Here is a 19,905-nt window from a genome sequence, read left to right on the forward strand (position 1 = left end):
ATAAGGGGGGCCTTTAATGATTTTGCTTTGGGGCCCAGTAACTTCTAGTTATGCCCCTGCTACTCTCCTGTGAGAGCTTTGTTTATCCTGGTTGCTTTGTACACATTGCAATCCCAGGGGGAACGCTTGCAAACAATAATGGGGTGATCCATGAGCTTTGGGGGGAACCCTTTAACATTGATTCTTATCTTTAGAGAAAATGTGGAAAAGCAGCGAAGCTGAGAGCTGATCTGGTTTCTCACATGAAGCTGCACTTGTGCTGAACTGTCAGCGAAGCGCCGGGAGCTGCCGCGCTGCCTGTGATGTGGGTACAGCAGCCATTATCTGATGGGGCCTATTGGTACCACAAACATAAGGAAACATAAACACACTCACTGCTTCCTGTAGAAATGGCGGGTTCTCCTGTAGATACCTGTTAAACACAGCAAAACCTTTTATTCAGGTTCATTCTACTATTGGGACAGATGATATATTCTGAATATTAGGAATTATTCGGCAATGGGTGGAACAAAGATATAAGCAATGGAAATGACACAGTTGTGAGGGCTAAAATACTGCAGGCCAATAGCTGTGCTAGGAGCTCTCTATGCTTTAGGCAGTGTCGGACTGGCCCACCAGGATACCAGGAAAACTCCCGGTGGGCCCAGGTGTTAGTGGGCCCTCCTGCTCCTGACCATTTGGCCTGTTTAATTTTCATCCCCTATTTCTGAATGGGAAGAAAGATAAGAAATAGATGGACGAATAGATGCTAGCATGTAAATAAATGAGATGAGGAAAGGAGGAAAAATAGTTTGGAAAGCGGGCCTAGGGTCTAAAGATTTCTGGTGGGCCCCTGGGGTCCGAGTCCGACACTGGCTTTAGGATTCATTTTATTTACCCACTGTTGCACAAGGTGGGGCAGGATGGAATGAAGCAATGCCGCCATGCAGAGAAGCCTGTGCAGCCCCTGGGTGGGTTCATTAGGAACCCTAAAGGTCTCCGGCTGGACAGCCCTACTGTGGGCAGAGGCTTGCATAGTTCCAATCTGCACCTATTCGGGTGGTACAGTGCTGAATAGCAGTGCAGGAACTAAGGGCTTGTATGGAGTATGTGGTCTGATTGTATGTGGCCCCCAACATACCAGTTTTTAAATAGGGAACATTGGCAGGTATAGAGCTGGTCAATATAATAATTTGCTGCACATATTTCCTACCACTCCTATGTCTGCTGCATATCCAGGGGGGTTCTGATTGGCAGTGAGGTAGTCTGCCTTCTTGTGGGTCCAAGCCGCCTGCCTGTGTCACCCTGTCAGCCCCCCCACTATCCGCAGCACCCCTTCTTTCCTTCTGGCTCCACCACCCACCATTCCCCCTGCTAATGATTTTGCAGGAGACTGGTGAGGGCACATAGCATGGGAGTGCTGAGAAAGCAGAAAACTTGGTGCAATTCTGACAAGAATGGGTGAGGTAATGCTTTCAATCTATCCATTTTCTGCAGTGTCTGGGGTGTTTATTGTCCATTTTTTATTTCTTACTGGTATTTCTGGGGTTAATATGTTCATTGTCCATTTCTTACTTGTATTTCTGGGGTTAATATGCTCATTGTCAATTTCTTAAGAGCATGTTTGGGGATAATATGCTTTCTGTCCATTTCTGTGATCTTACTTACATGTCTGGGTAATTGACAAGTGTTGGCACCGCACTAAACTTAGTCCCTACTCGTTTAGCTGTGGGGGGCAGTGGTGGCAGTGGCTGTGGTGGGCCCTTGGGGTGAGGGTCTCAGGTCGTACCCCTTTCTCCCAAGAATCAGACACTGTATGGAACTGGGGAGAATTTGCAGAGAGGAGATAAAAATAATACTTACGCTTTGTGTAGGAAATGGTGGCGCCCAAGACTATCACAAGAATAAGAGCAAATCCGGCAAGCGGAGCCCAGATCACAGTACTGCACATAACTAAATGGGAATGATATAGGGATAACAATGTCATACGGGTTATTCACTGCTAAACAGGAGATCATCCCTATCTGAGCGTTGCCAATGCTACATAATGGGCCACTAGAGCTTCAGTTTCTATTTCCCCTTTGTATCTGTCTATTACGGATAGTAACAGCCCAATGTATAAGTGTTTCCCTCTTGCTGTGCTTTTCCCTAGCCAATATCATGGGGTTACTGGCAGCTGGCAGTTTGGGCCCTGTGTCAGCCTTATTCTCCATACTGACTGTGTTCAAAGCCTTTGGATAGAATTTGCTGCAAATAATTTTATAATTTAGAAATTGAGAGCACTGGGGCGCTATGCTTTGCTCACCAAAGGGTTTCCCCTCACTCTGTATGCGGGGGGTTGGTTGGCTTTGATCATTCAGAATGTGCAAGGAGCGTCAAGCAAACAAGGCAGTATATAGTGTATATGTGAGCTGGCAATATGGCCGCCTCTCCTGCGGTGCCTGTACCATTGGTAAATTAGCTCTCTTGTATTGCCCAGTTGGAGACTGGATAAGGATAACAGGCCAACAGGATAAGGATAAATAAAACTTACCTGGGCTGGAGATTTTGGGATTCTGTGGCTTCTTACATTTACAAGGTTTTCTCATCGTTGTCGTGGCTGCTGTAGTAGGCAAGGTCTCCACTATGGCAGAGAAAACATAGTAACATAGTAAGTTGGGTTGAAAAAAGACATACGTCCATCACGTTCAACCATAATGCCTATATATAGTAGAATATAACAACAGGAGTAAAGTAGGCTCCAGGTCTACTGACCTGTAGCAGCCAATCAGCAGGCAGCAATCACTGATCTGAAAGCAAACTTGAGACTGGTTGCTATGGGTTTCTGGGCATGGAGCAAGCTTTGAGTCTTTTATTATCTTTCTCTTTGTTACACATCTATACAACTCTTAGTTATCATAAAATTATCTTTTCATAAATTCCCTGCACTACACTAATAAGCTACATCAAGGCTGAAGCAGTGAGTAGTTGGGATCAGCAGTTGCCCAAGCTGTATGCCCAGTGGGTGAGACTGACCTATAGCATAAGGAGCAAAATCAGTCAGTCCAAGTTTGCCCTATCAGTACCACTAAATGCCTTTTTGTAAACTGCCAGTTACGATACAGGAAGGCTCACTTACTGACACTGACACTGGATCCAGCCTAACTGGTTGCTATGGATTACTGCACAGTGCAGCTTGGCTCAGTGCCAATAAATTAGCTATTCATAAGATTTTATGTACCAATAGAGACCCCTCTGTATCTTACCAACTTGCAGGGAGGTTCCATTCCCGAACGCTACTCTTCCCGCATTCTCCACCATGCAGTAATACACTCCACTGTCGGAAAGCTGCAGACTTTTCATCTTCAAGGTAAAGGTGTTTCTAAAGTTTTCTCTGGTAACTGAGACTCGCTCTGAGGAGAAGTTGGGGCCATATGTGACCTTGTTTAGAATAGATGAGAAGATAACAAACTCCAGATCGCCTGTAGTCACGGCTGTCTGTCTGTACCAGTAAACTCCTATCTGGTCCATATTGTGACTTTTCAGGGTGCAGGATATTTCTGTGCTTTCTTTGACCAGTACAAATGGTGACTTTGAGGTTTGTAGTAAGGAAAAGGCCTGAACCCCTACCAAACAAATACAAACAAAAATAATTGTCATTATAGGATGGCCCACATATCTCTTATACTCAATCAGCAGGCATAAAAATTGCTCTTCAGGTCTGAATGAACACAAGGAAGCCCCCCGGACCAGGAAACCTCTGTTTTTACAGTTAAGCCCTTTTACTACCTGTGGATAGAGATGAATTTTCATCTTAACTATAGAAACACCCTTACTTTATTGTTCAGACATTCTCTTGCTTATTGCCCTAAAGGTGGTCACACACATGGCGATCTGCGATCTTTCGCGCGACCGCCACTAACCTTCAGGGCTGAAATGGCAGATAAGGAGGTAGAAACAATAGGATTTCTACCTCCTTCTGCCGATTCAGCCCTGACGGCAGATTTTGCTCAGGCGCCTTCTATGGCGCCCGATCAAAATCTTTTGACCTGGCCGATCGGCGAGTCGACCGACATCAGCAGCATCCTGCCAAACCGGTCGACTCGTGACTTGCCATACACGCACCGAATATCGTACAAAACGAGGTTTCGCACGATATTATCGGTGCGTGTATGGCCAGCTTAATTCTTTGTCAGTTAATGTAGAGAATGTTGGTTATTAGGCTAAGCGTGCCATGATGGGATTGTCTGCATTGGAGAAGAAGTGCAGAGGTGGTGGGAATGACCACCATGAATAAATATATAAGGGATCCATAAAATAAACTCGCTCATTCCCCATACACCAGTAGACCTTTCCAGAGACTGGCAGGCATTCCCAATCGTTTGCAGAAACTGGCAGAACCTATGTGTCAGCCCTGGGTTCATTTAGAATGTTCCTTATTTACTGTGTATTAATCCTGATCTGAGATCCAGTCCATTAAGAGGTAGTCTGTGGACAAATATGAAGTACAGGATGAAGACACTAACAGAACCTTTCTCTGTTCTTTAGGTATAGGAAAAAGTATAATTAGGGGCGGCAGAAATGCTGGTGTTACTGCTCTATCCTGCCAGGTATTGGGGAATTTGGCAGAAACGAGGGAAAACATTCACTTTCACGTATTTCAGGTCGACCTCCGCTCCACTCTGTGTGCCCACAGTCATGCAATTGCCATAGTCTGAAATGCAGACACACAGAGAAGCGTAGGCTTGGCCTAAAGCGCGGGCTGAGAGAAGCAGAAATACGCTTTGTGTGACCTTGCCCTAAAGTGCGGTGTATAAATCCACAGATGTTAAACAATAATCTCCCACTATTAAATATATCAGTATTTATTCACTTCTAATTAATACAGAGAATCTTCAGTTACAAAATATATCAGGCATTTCAGATAATTACAATAAACTTCAATATTATAACTCCTGTTAGGCTTATAGGACACAGAATGTTTCTATACTGGTGTGTTTTAGCTGGGGGGACAAATTCCAGATACCCTGAAAAACACCCAAACGTACATTTCCAAATTGAAATCTGTCTGTAACAAATGGTGAAAATCACATTAGATTCATGTACAAGTATAGGATCTGTTACCTCTGAATTAAGGGAAGGCCATCTCTCAATGACTCATCTGAACCCCCAGATTATATTTCAACTGACTACAATTATTGCAAGTCTGCTCTCAGCCAGAACTAAACCAAATGTAAAATTTACAGCAGGCAGTCTCAATAAGCATTTGCTCACCCCTGCAAAAAATTGGTTCAGGTACCTTGCCCGGCCCCTTCGCTCAGGGAAGATTTTTTCATGGCTAGTTCTTCTTAAAAAATCACATAAATCAAAGTTTTTCATGGTCACTCACCACACTGATCCAATGGTCTGGGTGCAGCACCCCAGCCTGTAGCAGGGGGAGACCCAGCAGTCCCAAGCACAATTGCTCCAATGGGTATGCACCCCAAACACAAGTGGAGGTGGTTAAGAAACAAAGCTTTATTTCATATTAATCCTGACGTGATTATATTAAAATGATCATGTCATAAAAAGGCGTCATACAAAGAGCTCTTGAGGGGACATAAAAGTCCCTACCAAGGCCATAACTGGCCCAGAACACCCCAGCTGGACAACCCTGCTTTAGAGCAAGCAAACAGCAAAAGGCTGAACAGGAAACATAAATACATACAGACAATACCCACAAAAGAAACCTTTCCTGAATATTCTATCCCCCATCTACTTATACATCCTATCTTTTAAAATCTTTTGATATTTGCCTCAATGTATCTGAAAAAATCTAAAATCTTAAATTTGAAAAAGATCTATGAAACTCGAATTGTTTGCACAACGTATCAAACTGTGGCTCTTTATCATGTGATCACTTGATAAAGAGAGACAACTGTTGTACGAACAATAATGAAATTTAGCAGCACAGGTTCTGCGTTTGGTGCACCTTGTTCTTTCTCTCTAAGGGTGAAGACACACGGAGCTACTAGTAGCAGCTACTTGTCATGGCTACAGAAACAGACAATGCTGATCATTTGCTGATAATTGTCTCTACGTGTGTTTTAGCAGAGGCAATTCAGGGGATTTTCTGGTGTTTAGTAGCCATGACAAGTAGCTGCTACTAAGTAGCTCTGTGTGTCTTCACCCTAAAGGTGGCCATACATGGGCCGATTGTAGCTGCCGATATCGGTCCCTTGGACCAATTGGGCAGCTTGTCGGCCCGTGTAGGGGTAGGAACGATGGGCATGCCCGACCAATATCTGGCCTGAAATTGGGCAGATATCGATCACGCAAGTTTAAAGATTTAGTCAGATCGGGGACCACATCAACGTCCCGAACCGACTGCCCCCATTGCCGCCGTTATAATTAGCCTACATTTGCCCGATATCGCCCACCCGTAGGTGGGGATATCGGGAGAAGATCTGCTTGCTTGGTGAACTCGCCAAATGAGCGTATCTGAAAGTGTATGGCCACCTTAACTGTCCACTGACTAGATATGAGCTGGTAGGGTAGGTTGGCACTTTTGCTAAAGGACAAGAAGCATATAAGTATAGTATCAGTAAAAAAAATATTGAATTAATGTGAAAACCATCAAACATGAAGTCATTTATTCATGGTTTATTTATTAAAAACATTTTTTGTATGTATATCATTGAAGGTTTCCCAAAAATAAGCTTATCTGTATGTGACTGGGGAAAGCGGCAGTTGAGTTTCTGCTCTGACTGGGGGAATATAAGGGTAATAATAAGCCCTGTTTGCAGCATTGGTACTCAAGGGTAGGTTTAGCTGTGTCCTTCCACCCAAACTCCCCATGGAACCCTGAGACTCATTGAAATGACACATCTCTGTGATTCTGGCTCAATGACAAATACAACAAGGTGATTCCTGGAAAGCCCCACTGTATTTATACATCCCATCACAATGAAAATAAAAATATGAAGAATTTAGAAATAGAAATCCATTGCCGAACAACTGGGGGGCAGCCTTTTTGTACCCTACAAGTGCAAGGACCCTACAAGTGCAAGGAGCCTACTTTCTTCTGGGACAAATTCATTGAAATACAATTTGGGTTTTTGGCACGAAAATTGATGCAAAAATATTTTCACTAATTCAGATATCAAGATATATTTTTATTCCAAAAAATCTTAAAATTCCAATAAACTGTAATAAAAATTCTAATGAAACAAAGGTTCTTCACCTCGTAAAGATGCCATTAAAGTTAGAAAAGGAATAAAAATCTGGGGTAGAAAAACAGAAAAAGTTTATTATTATTTAGCGCTTAGTGCTGCGCCAGGTATAAACACAGAAGGCCCATTGCTTTCTAGTAAACTCAAAACTTTCATCTAAAGATGGATAGCCCTGTACAGGGACCTGAATAGTACAGGTATGGGACCTTCGGAATGCTCGGGGCCTGAGGGTTTTCCGTAATTTGGATCATCATTTAACCATTAAATAAACCCAATAGGGCTGTTCTGCCCCAATAAGGGGTAATTATATCTTAGTTGGGATCAAGTACAGCTACTGTTTTATTATTACAGAGAAAAGGGAATCATTTAACCATGAAATAAACCCAATAGGGCTGTTCTGCCCCCAATAAGGGGTAATTATATTTTAGTTGGGATCAAGTACAGGTACTGTTTTATTATTACAGAGAAAAGGGAATCATTTAACAATTAAATAAACCCAATAGGGCTGTTCTGCCCCAATAAGGGGTAATTATACCTTAGTTGGGATCAAGTACAGGTACTGTTTTATTATTATTACAGAGAAAAGGGAATCATTTAACCATTAAATAAACCCAATAGGGCTGTTCTGCCCCCAATAAGGGGTAATTATATCTTAGTTGGGATCAAGTACAGGTACTGTTTTATTATTACAGAGAAAAGGGAATCATTTAACCATTAAATAAACCCAATAGGACTGTTCTGCCCCCAATAAGGGGTAATTATATCTTAGTTGGGATCAAGTACAGGTACTGTTTTATTATTACAGAGAAAAGGGAATCATTTAACCATTAAATAAACCCAATAGGACTGTTCTGCCCCCAATAAGGGGTAATTATATCTTAGTTGGGATCAAGTACAGGTACTGTTTTATTATTACAGAGAAAAGGGAATCATTTAACCATTAAATAAACCCAATAGGGCTGTTCTGCCCCCAATAAGGGGTAATTATATCTTAGTTGGGATCAAGTACAGGTACTGTTTTATTATTACAGAGAAAAGGGAATCATTTAACCATTAAATAAACCCAATAGGACTGTTCTGCCCCCAATAAGGGGTAATTATATCTTAGTTGGGATCAAGTACAGGTACTGTTTTATTATTACAGAGAAAAGGGAATCATTTAACCATTAAATAAACCCAATAGGGCTGTTCTGCCCCCAATAAGGGGTAATTATATCTTAGTTGGGATCAAGTACAGGTACTGTTTTATTATTACAGAGAAAAGGGAATCATTTAACCATTAAATAAACCCAATAGGACTGTTCTGCCCCCAATAAGGGGTAATTATATCTTAGTTGGGATCAAGTACAGGTACTGTTTTATTATTACAGAGAAAAGGGAATCATTTAACCATTAAATAAACCCAATAGGACTGTTCTGCCCCCAATAAGGGGTAATTATATCTTAGTTGGGATCAAGTACAGGTACTGTTTTATTATTACAGAGAAAAGGGAATCATTTAACCATTAAATAAACCCAATAGGGCTGTTCTGCCCCCAATAAGGGGTAATTATATCTTAGTTGGGATCAAGTACAGGTACTGTTTTATTATTACAGAGAAAAGGGAATCATTTAACCATTAAATAAACCCAATAGGGCTGTTCTGCCCCAATAAGGGGTAATTATATCTTAGTTGGGATCAAGTACAGGTACTGTTTTATTATTACAGAGAAAATATCTTTCAAAAATTGAATTATTGGGTTAAAATTGAATTTATGGGAGATGACATTCCTGTAATTGGTAACATTCTGAAATTCTGTGATCACTTATATTTGGGAGTACAAGTATTTATTACTATGTGGGATATATCTTACAACCATGAAAGCTCCCCCTACACGCGCAGATATTTCATGTGATATTTGTAAAGAAACCCTCTAGAGAAGAATGAAACACAGATTTAAAAGATAATATTTCCATTATAATATTAATTTGCTCATTCACTTATACAGTATATATATAGAGAATATTTCAGTTTCTTAACAGAACAACTTGCAGTCTAATGTACCCAGGATTAATGGCGCTACCTGTTTGACTGGCTGACATCTATAGGGCACATGTGCCAGCCAAGCGCCAGGTTTGCCAGCTGCAGCCAATGGTGATAATACAGAGAATTACAAGTGCAAGCAAATCTCTGCGGAACACAATAAGGCAGGTATTGATGATTAAGGATCCACCATAGCCTTACATGTCACACAGCTAATGAGTAAGCGCATATGGAGCACAAAATGTGGACTCCTTCCTTACAAATCAATTACCTGTACTACTAAACTACTACTCGCCCCATACATGCATTATTATTATTATTATTACAGATATAGGACCTGTTATCCAGAATAATTGGGACCTGGGGTTTTCGGGTTAAGGGATCTTTTCATAATTTGTATCTCCATTCCATACCTGAAGTTTACTAAAAAAATAATTTAAACATTAATTTAACCCAATAGAATTGTTTTGCCTCCAATAAGGATTCATTGTATCTTAATTTAGATTAAGTACAAGGTACTGTTTTATCATTACCGAGAAAAGGGAATCATTTAACCATTAAATAAACCCAATAGGGCTGTTCTGCCCCCAATAAGGGGTAATTATATCTTAGTTGGGATCAAGTACAGGTACTGTTTTATTATTACAGAGAAAAGGGAATCATTTAACCATTAAATAAACCCAATAGGGCTGTTCTGCCCTAATAAGGGGTAATTATATCTTAGTTGGGATCAAGTACAGGTACTGTTTTATTATTACAGAGAAAAGGGAATCATTTAACCATTAAATAAACCAAATAGGGCTGTTCTGCCCCCAATAAGGGGTAATTATATCTTAGTTGGGATCAAGTACAGGTACTGTTTTATTATTACAGAGAAAAGGGAATCATTTAACCATGAAATAAACCCAATAGGGCTGTTCTGCCCCCAATAAGGGGTAATTATATCTTAGTTGGGATCAAGTACAGGTACTGTTTTATTATTACAGAGAAAAGGGAATCATTTAACCATGAAATAAACCCAATAGGGCTGTTCTGCCCCCAATAAGGGGTAATTATATCTTAGTTGGGATCAAGTACAGGTACTGTTTTATTATTACAGAGAAAAGGGAATCATTTAACCATTAAATAAACCCAATAGGGCTGTTCTGCCCCCAATAAGGGGTAATTATATCTTAGTTGGGATCAAGTACAGGTACTGTTTTATTATTACAGAGAAAAGGGAATCATTTAACCATTAAATAAACCCAATAGGGCTGTTCTGCCCCCAATAAGGGGTAATTATATCTTAGTTGGGATCAAGTACAGGTACTGTTTTATTATTACAGAGAAAAGGGAATCATTTAACCATTAAATAAACCCAATAGGGCTGTTCTGCCCCCAATAAGGGGTAATTATATCTTAGTTGGGATCAAGTACAGGTACTGTTTTATTATTACAGAGAAAAGGGAATCATTTAACCATTAAATAAACCCAATAGGGCTGTTCTGCCCCAATAAGGGGTAATTATATCTTAGTTGGGATCAAGTACAGGTACTGTTTTATTATTACAGAGAAAAGGGAATCATTTAACCATTAAATAAACCCAATAGGGCTGTTCTGCCCCCAATAAGGGGTAATTATATCTTAGTTGGGATCAAGTACAGGTACTGTTTTATTATTACAGAGAAAAGGGAATCATTTAACCATGAAATAAACCCAATAGGGCTGTTCTGCCCCAATAAGGGGTAATTATATCTTAGTTGCGATCAAGTACAGGTACTGTTTTATTATTACAGAGAAAATGGAATCATTTAACCATTAAATAAACCCAATAGGGCTGTTCTGCCCCCAATAAGGGGTAATTATATCTTAGTTGGGATCAAGTACAGGTACTGTTTTATTATTACAGGGGAAAAGTAAAACCATTTTTAAAAATTTGAATTATTTTATTAAAATTGAGTCTATGGGAGATGGCCTTTCCGTAATTCAGAACTTTCTGGATAATACGTTTCCGGATAAGAGGTCCAATACCTGTACATTAGATCTGACCGGCTATCTCTGGCCTAGTCTCTGACTTAGAACTCGCTACAGAAACGTAGATCAATTAGCCCAACAGGCAAATCATGGGTCAACTGGCTACACAGCGGGTAGGGTAAGATTGCCAAAACAGATAAAAATGTGATCTTGTAGCAGCTGGGGAGCCAATAAACCCACTGAGATGCTGATGGTATAAATGTACTTATACACAAGCATTAGCCAGACTGATCTATCAGCTTGTCCTAACGGATATCATATTGGTTTAAAGCAAACACACAAGCAAATCTAGGCCTGGTAGGTCCAAAATGTGTCTTTTTCTCCCCCCAAAGTACACTAAAGCCCCCCTACAGCAGGGCGAAGGTATGAAACAATAATGAGCCGATAACATGGACTCTTTATAGTACCTGCCCTTCCTCACTAGTGTTGGTACCCAAGGAAAATGCCCCATCTGCTGCACAGGGGGCCCTACATACAGGGAAACTAGTGGGGCAAGTGGTAAGAAAAGCAAAGGGCAATATAAATAGCTTGGTAGCATTTACAGGCCAGTTAGTTGGCTGGTTGTTGGAATCAACTTTTGAGGTTATTTCATTGTAGTGTCATTTAGAGCAAACAGATTAGAACCCAGCAATAAGGTATAAAATACTCATAAAATACCAAATAATAGTATTCACTTGCAAAATGCACTTATTTTGCCCACTTTTATTACTGTTAATAATATTATACTATATATAAATATATATATATATATATATATACAGCTATGTTATTCTATATGGCAAAATTCATGGGAAATAATTTGCGAATTCCTCAATAAAATGCCAAGAATCGTGCAATACTGGTTTATTTTGATTAAAAAAAAAAAGTTTAGTCTCAACATTAATCAGCAGCGTTGCACTTCCCACCCCGGGCCCACTCACCGTCATCTATAAACATGGGCTCCTACTGTCTGTTTACATCTGTTCATAAAATCCTTTCTTTTCTGTAATTTCTTCTTATAAATCTGTCACATAATGTATTTACAATTTTTGTAGTTATCACTTACCAAGAAAATGATTGGGTGTCTATAGTAATAATAGTAATAATGTACTAATGAACTTTAGCGTTCCTATCGTGTTACCTGTACGTGTAGCGTGTTTGTATTAAGCACAGAGAAGATACAAATAAATCCCTCGCTGGCACAAATGTGTTTCCGATGGTTAGAAAGCAAAACAGTATTTTGTTAGAATCATGAATCTATGTCTTAAATGCGATTCAGTAAAATTATAACAATATCTTGAGCCTGATAAAGTGCAATAGATAAAATATCCTTTGCTCTCTATTTATAAGTGACTGTATATAGAGGCATGGTGGCAAAACAACAGCTACAGATGAACCTCTCAGCCACAGTGGCACAGACCCAGCTATGGTGCATTCTATTTAGATTAATATCATGTTTTATTCTGCTTAAAAGCTGATTTTCAGACCATCAGCATGAAATACTGGGCCACTCAGTCGATTTCAAAAGTCACTTTGGGATCCGGTTGTGAGTAAAACGTGACTTTGAAAGAAAGAACTTGTGCTGCTATGTATACATATCGCACATATATATATATATTTAATCAGGAAATCAGTTGGATATTATTTCTCCCCATTTGATTGTCTGCAGAGAAAAAGCAGTTAAATAATACCTGCCTGTTATACATCCCAGATAAATATAATAATACGCCAAAAATCCAATGTACGCTGATAATAACAGTAACATATACTGGAGTCATGAGGTTTAAAAACCCCAAAAGTAAGAGAAATAGTTAAAGAAAACCCCACACTGGTTAGATCTGATGGTAAAAATATTACTTTTAAGAAACTGCAAATGATTTTCTCCAGAAACCCAGTTACATGCAGAAAATGAGGCCCCAGAAAAGCCCAAAATGGCCTTGTAACCTGCGCAGTGTCTCATAAACATATGGATCTTCTATCGTAGCTACTATAGAAATACAAGTATTGCCCAATTCATAATTATTGCAGACAATTTTACTTGTTTTATGGTCGTATAATATAAAATATAAATATACAGTGAGCAGATGGAGCATTAGCCGCTGTGCTGCAATTAGTGTGCATTGGAGGTGTCAATATGGAGGTTGCGGGTTCGGCATCCATCTTGCCAAAGGTGGTCCTAATGCCAAGTCTTGTTTTTACTGTCGGTGGCTAAATGGTCCCATATTGGTCCCATAAATTTGCCCATATAGAAACACACAGGGATTTCAGATGAAAAGGCAGCATTTTGTCACGGCTCAAATTGAAAATATATCAGCGATATAGGAAATACAAGTTGTTTATAATACAGTAAATCCGCCGTGATATTTTGATATTTTGCACCCAGTTATTATTAAATATAGATATATAGAAATCCAGGCATCTTAAATAAACTAGGAATTTCAATCATTTATATTTAGTAGCCAAGTCCACCTGCACCAATGCTCCTTCTCTTCTGATTCAATTCTGGCGAGGAACATATTTTAGCTCTGACGTTAAATATTTGGAAAATGACACCCAAAGCTTTTAAAATGACACTCAAATGGCAATGTATTATCTCCTGAGCCCCTGTGGCTGCCACCCAGTCACTTACCTGTGACACAGAAAGAGATGAGGAGGAAGCAGCAGCTGTAGGGTGCCATGTCGCTTGGGTGCTTCATCTTGGCACAATTCTTTTAAGGTGCCTGCACCTGGCACAGTGTAAAAGAGACCCACTCCCACCTTCACATAGAGAGCACGTGACCTAGAGCTCCACCAATCACAGGGCTTGACCACCTGCAGCATACAAAAGAGAAACAGTGAAGCCCTAAACACTGTATGTAGTTTGCCAACCAATCAGCATCCTGGTTTCTCTGTATAGAATCTCGCCACATTCTTTTCTAAGCATCAGTTCAGCCCTGTGCCTTACAGAACCAGCGCCGGCCCTACAGTCAGGAAATGGCACATCTGCCTCTTGCTTTACAGTACGGCAGGCAGGGATTTTAATTAAAAATATTGTAGTTCAGCAACAACTGATTCTTGATATTGATAGTGTTGAAAATATTGAACACTGTAACACAATTTAAACAAATGTTGACTCTTTATTTTGATAATTCACTATACTAGGCATGTTTTGTCAGCAATTGGGCATATCTACTTACTTTGTTAAATGTATAATGAAGCAGAAGAATTCGTAATGAATCAGATAAAAGTGAGTGTAGGAATGGCTAGACTGGGGGTGAGTGAGTGTAGGACTGGCCAGACCGGGGGTGAGTGAGTGTAGGGGGGGCCAGACTGGGGGTGAGTGAGTGTAGGACTGGCCAGACCGGGGGTGAGTGAGTGTAGGACAGGCCAGACCGGGGGTAAGTGAGTATAGGACAGGCCAGACCGGGGGTGAGTGAGTGTAGGGGGGGCCAGACTGGGGGTGAGTGAGAGTGGGACTGGCCAGTCCAGGGGTGAGTGAGTGTAGGACTGGCCAGACTGGGGGTGAGTGAGTGTAGGACAGGCCAGACCGGGGGTGAGTGAGTGTAGGACAGGCCAGACCAGGGGTGAGTGAGTGTAGGACTGGCCAGACCGGGGGTAAGTGAGTGTAGGACAGGCCAGACCGGGGGTAAGTGAGTGTAGGACAGGCCAGACCGGGGGTGAGTGTAGGACTGGCCAGACCGGGGGTGAGTGAGTGTAGGACTGGCCAGACTGGGGGTGAGTGAGTGTAGGACTGGCCAGACCGGGGGTGAGTGAGTGTAGGACTGGCCAGACCGAGGGTGAGTGAGTGTAGGACTGGCCAGACCGGGGGTGAGTGTATGACTGGCCAGACCGGGGGTGAGTGTAGGACCGGCCAGACCGGGGGTGAGTGAGTGTAGGACAGGCCAGACCGGGGGTAAGTGAGTGTAGGAACAGGCCAGACCGGGGGTGAGTGAGTGTAGGACTGGCCAGACCAGGGGTGAGTGAGTGTAGGACTGGCCAGACCGGGGGTGAGTGAGTGTAGGACTGGCCAGACCGGGGGTGAGTGTAGGACAGGCCAGACCGGGGGTGAGTGAGTGTAGGACTGGCCAGACTGGGGGTGAGTGAGTGTAGGACTGGCCAGACTGGGGGTGAGTGAGTGTAGGACTGGCCAGACCGGGGGTGAGTGAGTGTAGGACAGGCCAGACCGGGGGTGAGTGAGTGTAGGACAGGCCAGACCGGGGGTGAGTGAGTGTAGGACAGGCCAGACCGGGGGTGAGTGAGTGTAGGACAGGCCAGACCGGGGGTGAGTGAGTGTAGGACTGGCCAGACCGGGGGTGAGTGAGTGTAGGACAGGCCAGACCGGGGTGAGTGAGTGTAGGACTGGCCAGACCGGGGGTGAGTGAGTGTAGGACAGGCCAGACCGGGGGTGAGTGAGTGTAGGACTGGCCAGACCGGGGGTGAGTGAGTGTAGGACAGGCCAGACCGGGGGTGAGTGAGTGTAGGACAGGCCAGACCGGGGGTGAGTGAGTGTAGGACAGGCCAGACCGGGGGTAAGTGAGTGTAGGACTGGCCAGACCGGGGGTGAGTGAGTGTAGGACAGGCCAGACCGGGGGTGAGTGAGTGTAGGACAGGCCAGACCGGGGGTGAGTGAGTGTAGGACAGGCCAGACTGGGGGTGAGTGAGTGTAGGACTGGCCAGACTGGGGGTGAGTGAGTGTAGGACTGGCCAGACTGGGGGTGAGTGAGTGTAGGACAGGCCAGACTGGGGGTGAGTGAGTGTAGGACTGGCCAGACTGGGGGTGAGTGAGTGTAGGACTGGCCAGACCGGGGGTGAGTGAGTGTAGGACAGGCCAGACTGGGGGTGAGTGAGTGTAGGACTGGCCAGACTGGGGGTGAGTGAGTGTAGGACTGGCCAGACTGGGGGTGAGTGAGTGTAGGACTGGCCAGACTGGGGTTGACTGGTCAGATCACATGACCAGAAATAATGCAGCTCTAACTGCAACAGGAAGTAGTGTGGTAGTAAAAGGCAGAACTCTGCCCATTCATTGGCTGATAGAGCCTAGCATGTATGTGTGCACTGTGAACCTATGATCCTAGGGGGTGGCCCTTAAAACTGCATTTTGTACTAAAAAGTATATTTTTATGAAAATGGTTTATTTAGATAAAACAGGGCTATATGAGCTTGTTTATGCAATATAGTTTTATACATTATTTGGGGTATAGTTTTCCTTTAACTAAATGCGATCAGGGGAGGGAGGTCAGCTATGGAGAGCCAACAGGGATTGTGTCAGAGTCGATGGGGCCCACTGGCTTTTTTCCTGGTGTCCTGCCGGCCCAGTCCTATGGCCCAGTCCTATGGCCCAGTCCTATGGCCCAGCCATGAGCAGTAAGCCTACGTCAGTGTAGAAATGCCTTTCTTTATTTGTGTGACTGCTCCATGGGCAGGAGTCAGAGACAAACTTGTGCTTCCAATTCACTTTCATTTCAAATCATTTTCTACTATTACTGTATTCTTTACACTTTTAAATTCTTGTTTGTACATTCATTTATATTTACCGTGTACATTTAAAACCTACAAACTGAACATGTGCAATAACTGGAGTAATACAGGAGTAATACAGGAGTAATACAGGAGGTTCAAACAAAATTCACTTTTTCTTTCCTCAATTCATGAAGTTTTTTCATTCTTGGCTAAAGGGAAAGCGGATGTAGCCCACTTTAGTGACAGTGCTGCTACTGCTGATACTTATGGCGCTAACAGGAGCCCTGAGCCCCCGCTTACTTGGGGGAACAGGTGTTACTTTACCTAATGGCGTGCCTCCACCCAGGGTAGGTATAGGTGAAACTACAACTCCCCTCCCTGAGAACTTGATGCTGTACTGTTTTCCTTGGTCAGGGACTCCCAGCACTCCCGGTACCTTGCCCCTTCCCTTTGGGGTAGCTGCTTACTGGGCAGTGAGGATTCTTTTTTGGATGAAGAGACCAGGACACTGGAGTGATGCTTAACCAGTAGAACTTGTTTATTGCAGATAGAACAGACAGGCAGGTTATACAGGAGCACTGTTGTATGTCAGGTTACACTCTCGTCCTTGGAGTCCCTCTCTCCCTGGGGCTACTCGCGGTACTCCCGCCAAGTGATCCTCCTTTGGGGTTCCCTCCGGTACTCCCACCAAGTGATCCTCCTTTGGGGTTCCCTCCGGTACTCCCGCCAAGTGATCCTCCTTTGGGGTTCCCTCCGGTACTCCCGCCAAGTGATCCTCCTTTGGGGTTCCCTCTGGTACTCACACCAGAAGACCCTCTCTTGGGCTTTCCCCGGTACTCCAGCCAAGCGGATACCCCCTTGAGACCTCACCCCGGTACTCACGCCCGAGCACCCACTGGATTAGGAATCTCCTAAACTGCACACTATACACCCTGACTCCAGCGATGTAGTGTTGGGGGTTGGGATGTAGCGAACTGTTCGCCGGAGAACTAATTCGCACGAAAATCGGGTGTTCGCAAGTTCGCAAGTTCGCGAACTTTTAGCGAAGTTCGCAATTTTGGGTTCGCCTTAGCTGGAGCCAAATTTTGACCTCTCACCCCAGAGCCAGCAGATACATAGCAGCCAATCAGGCAGCTCTCCCTCCTGGACCACCCCGGACCACTCCCTTCCATATTTAAACCGAAGCCCAGCAGCCATTTTACATTCTGCCTGTGTGTGCTTGATGAGTTAGCATAGGGAGAGAGCTGTGCAGGGATTTGAGGGAGAGTTTAGGTAGCTTTGCTGACTAGTAATCTACTTTCTACTGCTCTGTATGTAGCTGCTGGGGACAGCTGTCCTGCTGATCTCATCTGCTGTAACCCAATAGTCCTTGTAAGGACTGCTTTTATTTTCTGATTACTGTTACTCTTCTTTTCATTGTGTACTGCAGCTCCGTCTGTGTGTGTTGGAGACAGGTGTGCTGCTCATAGTGCACTAAGCACCAACCACACATTCACATCATTTTTTTTTATTTGTGTTTTTTTACTTTGCTACTGTAATTTATAGAGCCGAGTGCTATTAGTCTAGCTGTGGGGGACTGGTGTGCTGCTCCTAGTAGTTCACCCCCAGCACCAACCAGAGATCACTTTTTTTTATTATTAATTTTTTTTTTTATTTAACTTACTGTTCTTTAACATGTCCACTGCTGTTTGCTGTTATTCATAGTAGTGCACCAAACATGTTACACATAGTAGTGACATTGCATTGCAATAAAATCACCTGAGCGATGTTTTTCCACCAGCAATAATATATTCCGTATCCACTACTGCGGCGTTTTGTCTTTGTGTGTGAACCGCCTGTAACCGTTACACAACTTGATTGGCATGTAGACGCTGGACGTTTTAAAGCAGTTTATTACACAAGTTTAGAAATGTAGTGTGATTTCTGCCCTTTACAGCACGAAACGCAACGCTGTGTCAACAACCTATTTTTCAGAGAAATTTTTGCCCTTGATCCCCCTCCTGCATGTCACTGTCCAGGTCGTGGCACCCTTTAAACAACTTTAAAATCAGTTTTCTGGCCAGAAATGGCTTTTCTAGGTTTTAAAGTTCGCCTTCCCATTGAAGTCTATGGGGTTCGCAAAGTTCGCAAAAGTTCGCACTTTTTGGCGGTAGTTCGCGAACGGGTTCGCAAACTTTTTTTGTGAGGTTCGCTACATCTCTAGTTGGGGGATCTTAATACCACTGGCTCCTGAAGGGGCGATGACTGCCCACTAATTATCCTGTCTTCCACTCCTAGAGTGGTCTACCACTTCCCAGATCTACTATCTATCACAGGCCCGTTATAAGCCTCTGTCCAGAGGGAGGTCCCGGACTGGAAAACCTAACAGCACATGGCTGCATCCCTTTTTATAGTCTACTGCACCACCAGTGGCTGCTAACTGAAACTGCAGGGAAACTCCCTGTTAACTAATTACCTCCCAAACCACCCTTGGGAGCCTGTGCTAGGGGAACTATCCTAGGGAGCCCAATTTTGGAGATCCCTACACTGAAAATAAACCAGTTCATGTTCAAGCTATAAACCCCTTCCACCCTGGCATGCTCTTCTGCCTCCTCTGTCTGCTTGGCTAACAATTTGAAATTTGTTAAATCGTTAGCCACTTAGCATTTTAGTGTATAGTGGGATTTGGGTTCTTCTTATTTGGCTCCTGAGGAAGTGTGACGGCAATCATGCGAAACGCGTTGAGCTCCATAAGTGTGTTTTATTCCACAATCTTGTAAGTAGCCTGTATTGCGCAGGGTTTAATCCTAATAAACATTATTACGCTATTTTTCCTTTCTCTTGTTTACAACTCGCCCATTACTTCTATCAATATTTATCTTCACTTTGGCGTGCTGAAATTTAGGTCTGGTGAGTGTTCACCTACCAAACTGAGCTGGAGGAGGACACTTGCTACATTGTACACTTTGGGGCCCATTTATCAAAGTACGATCTTCTATACTTTCGAACTGTGCATATTTTTTGTGTCTTTTTCGTTAATTTGTGCAACTTTTTCATACATAAAGCACGACAATTTGTGCAACAAAATCATATTTGTCATATGGGAGACTTTCCTTGGGCCGGGTTGGAGCTGCAGAGTGCCATTGAGCCCTATGGGAGACTTTCCTTGGGCCAGGTTGGAGCTGCAGAGTGCCATTGAGCCCTATGGGAGACTTTCCTTGGGCCGGGTTGGAGCTGCAGAGTGCCATTGAGCCCTATGGGAGGCTTTCCTTGGGCCGGGTTGGAGCTGCAGAGTGCCATTGA

At 43.1% G+C, this 19,905-nt stretch overlaps 1 protein-coding gene across 1 annotated transcript; it reads right to left on the reverse strand.

Annotated features, from left to right (window-relative positions):
* Window positions 1-295: 295 nt before the first annotated feature.
* Window positions 296-13,968, reverse strand: cd8b (CD8beta receptor). The gene is made up of 5 exons (XM_031895081.1): window positions 13,814-13,968; window positions 3,225-3,584; window positions 2,513-2,602; window positions 1,843-1,932; window positions 296-412 (listed from the first exon to the last, which is right to left on the reverse strand). The coding sequence occupies exons 1-5, from the start codon at window positions 13,878-13,880 to the stop codon at window positions 372-374; spliced, it is 648 nt and encodes a 215-aa protein (XP_031750941.1). The 5' UTR covers window positions 13,881-13,968; the 3' UTR covers window positions 296-371.
* Between the last annotated feature and the right edge of the window lie 5,937 nt (window positions 13,969-19,905).

The sequence above is a fragment of the Xenopus tropicalis genome, chromosome 1 (assembly GCF_000004195.4).
Source record: "Xenopus tropicalis strain Nigerian chromosome 1, UCB_Xtro_10.0, whole genome shotgun sequence".
NCBI lineage: Eukaryota > Metazoa > Chordata > Amphibia > Anura > Pipidae > Xenopus > Xenopus tropicalis.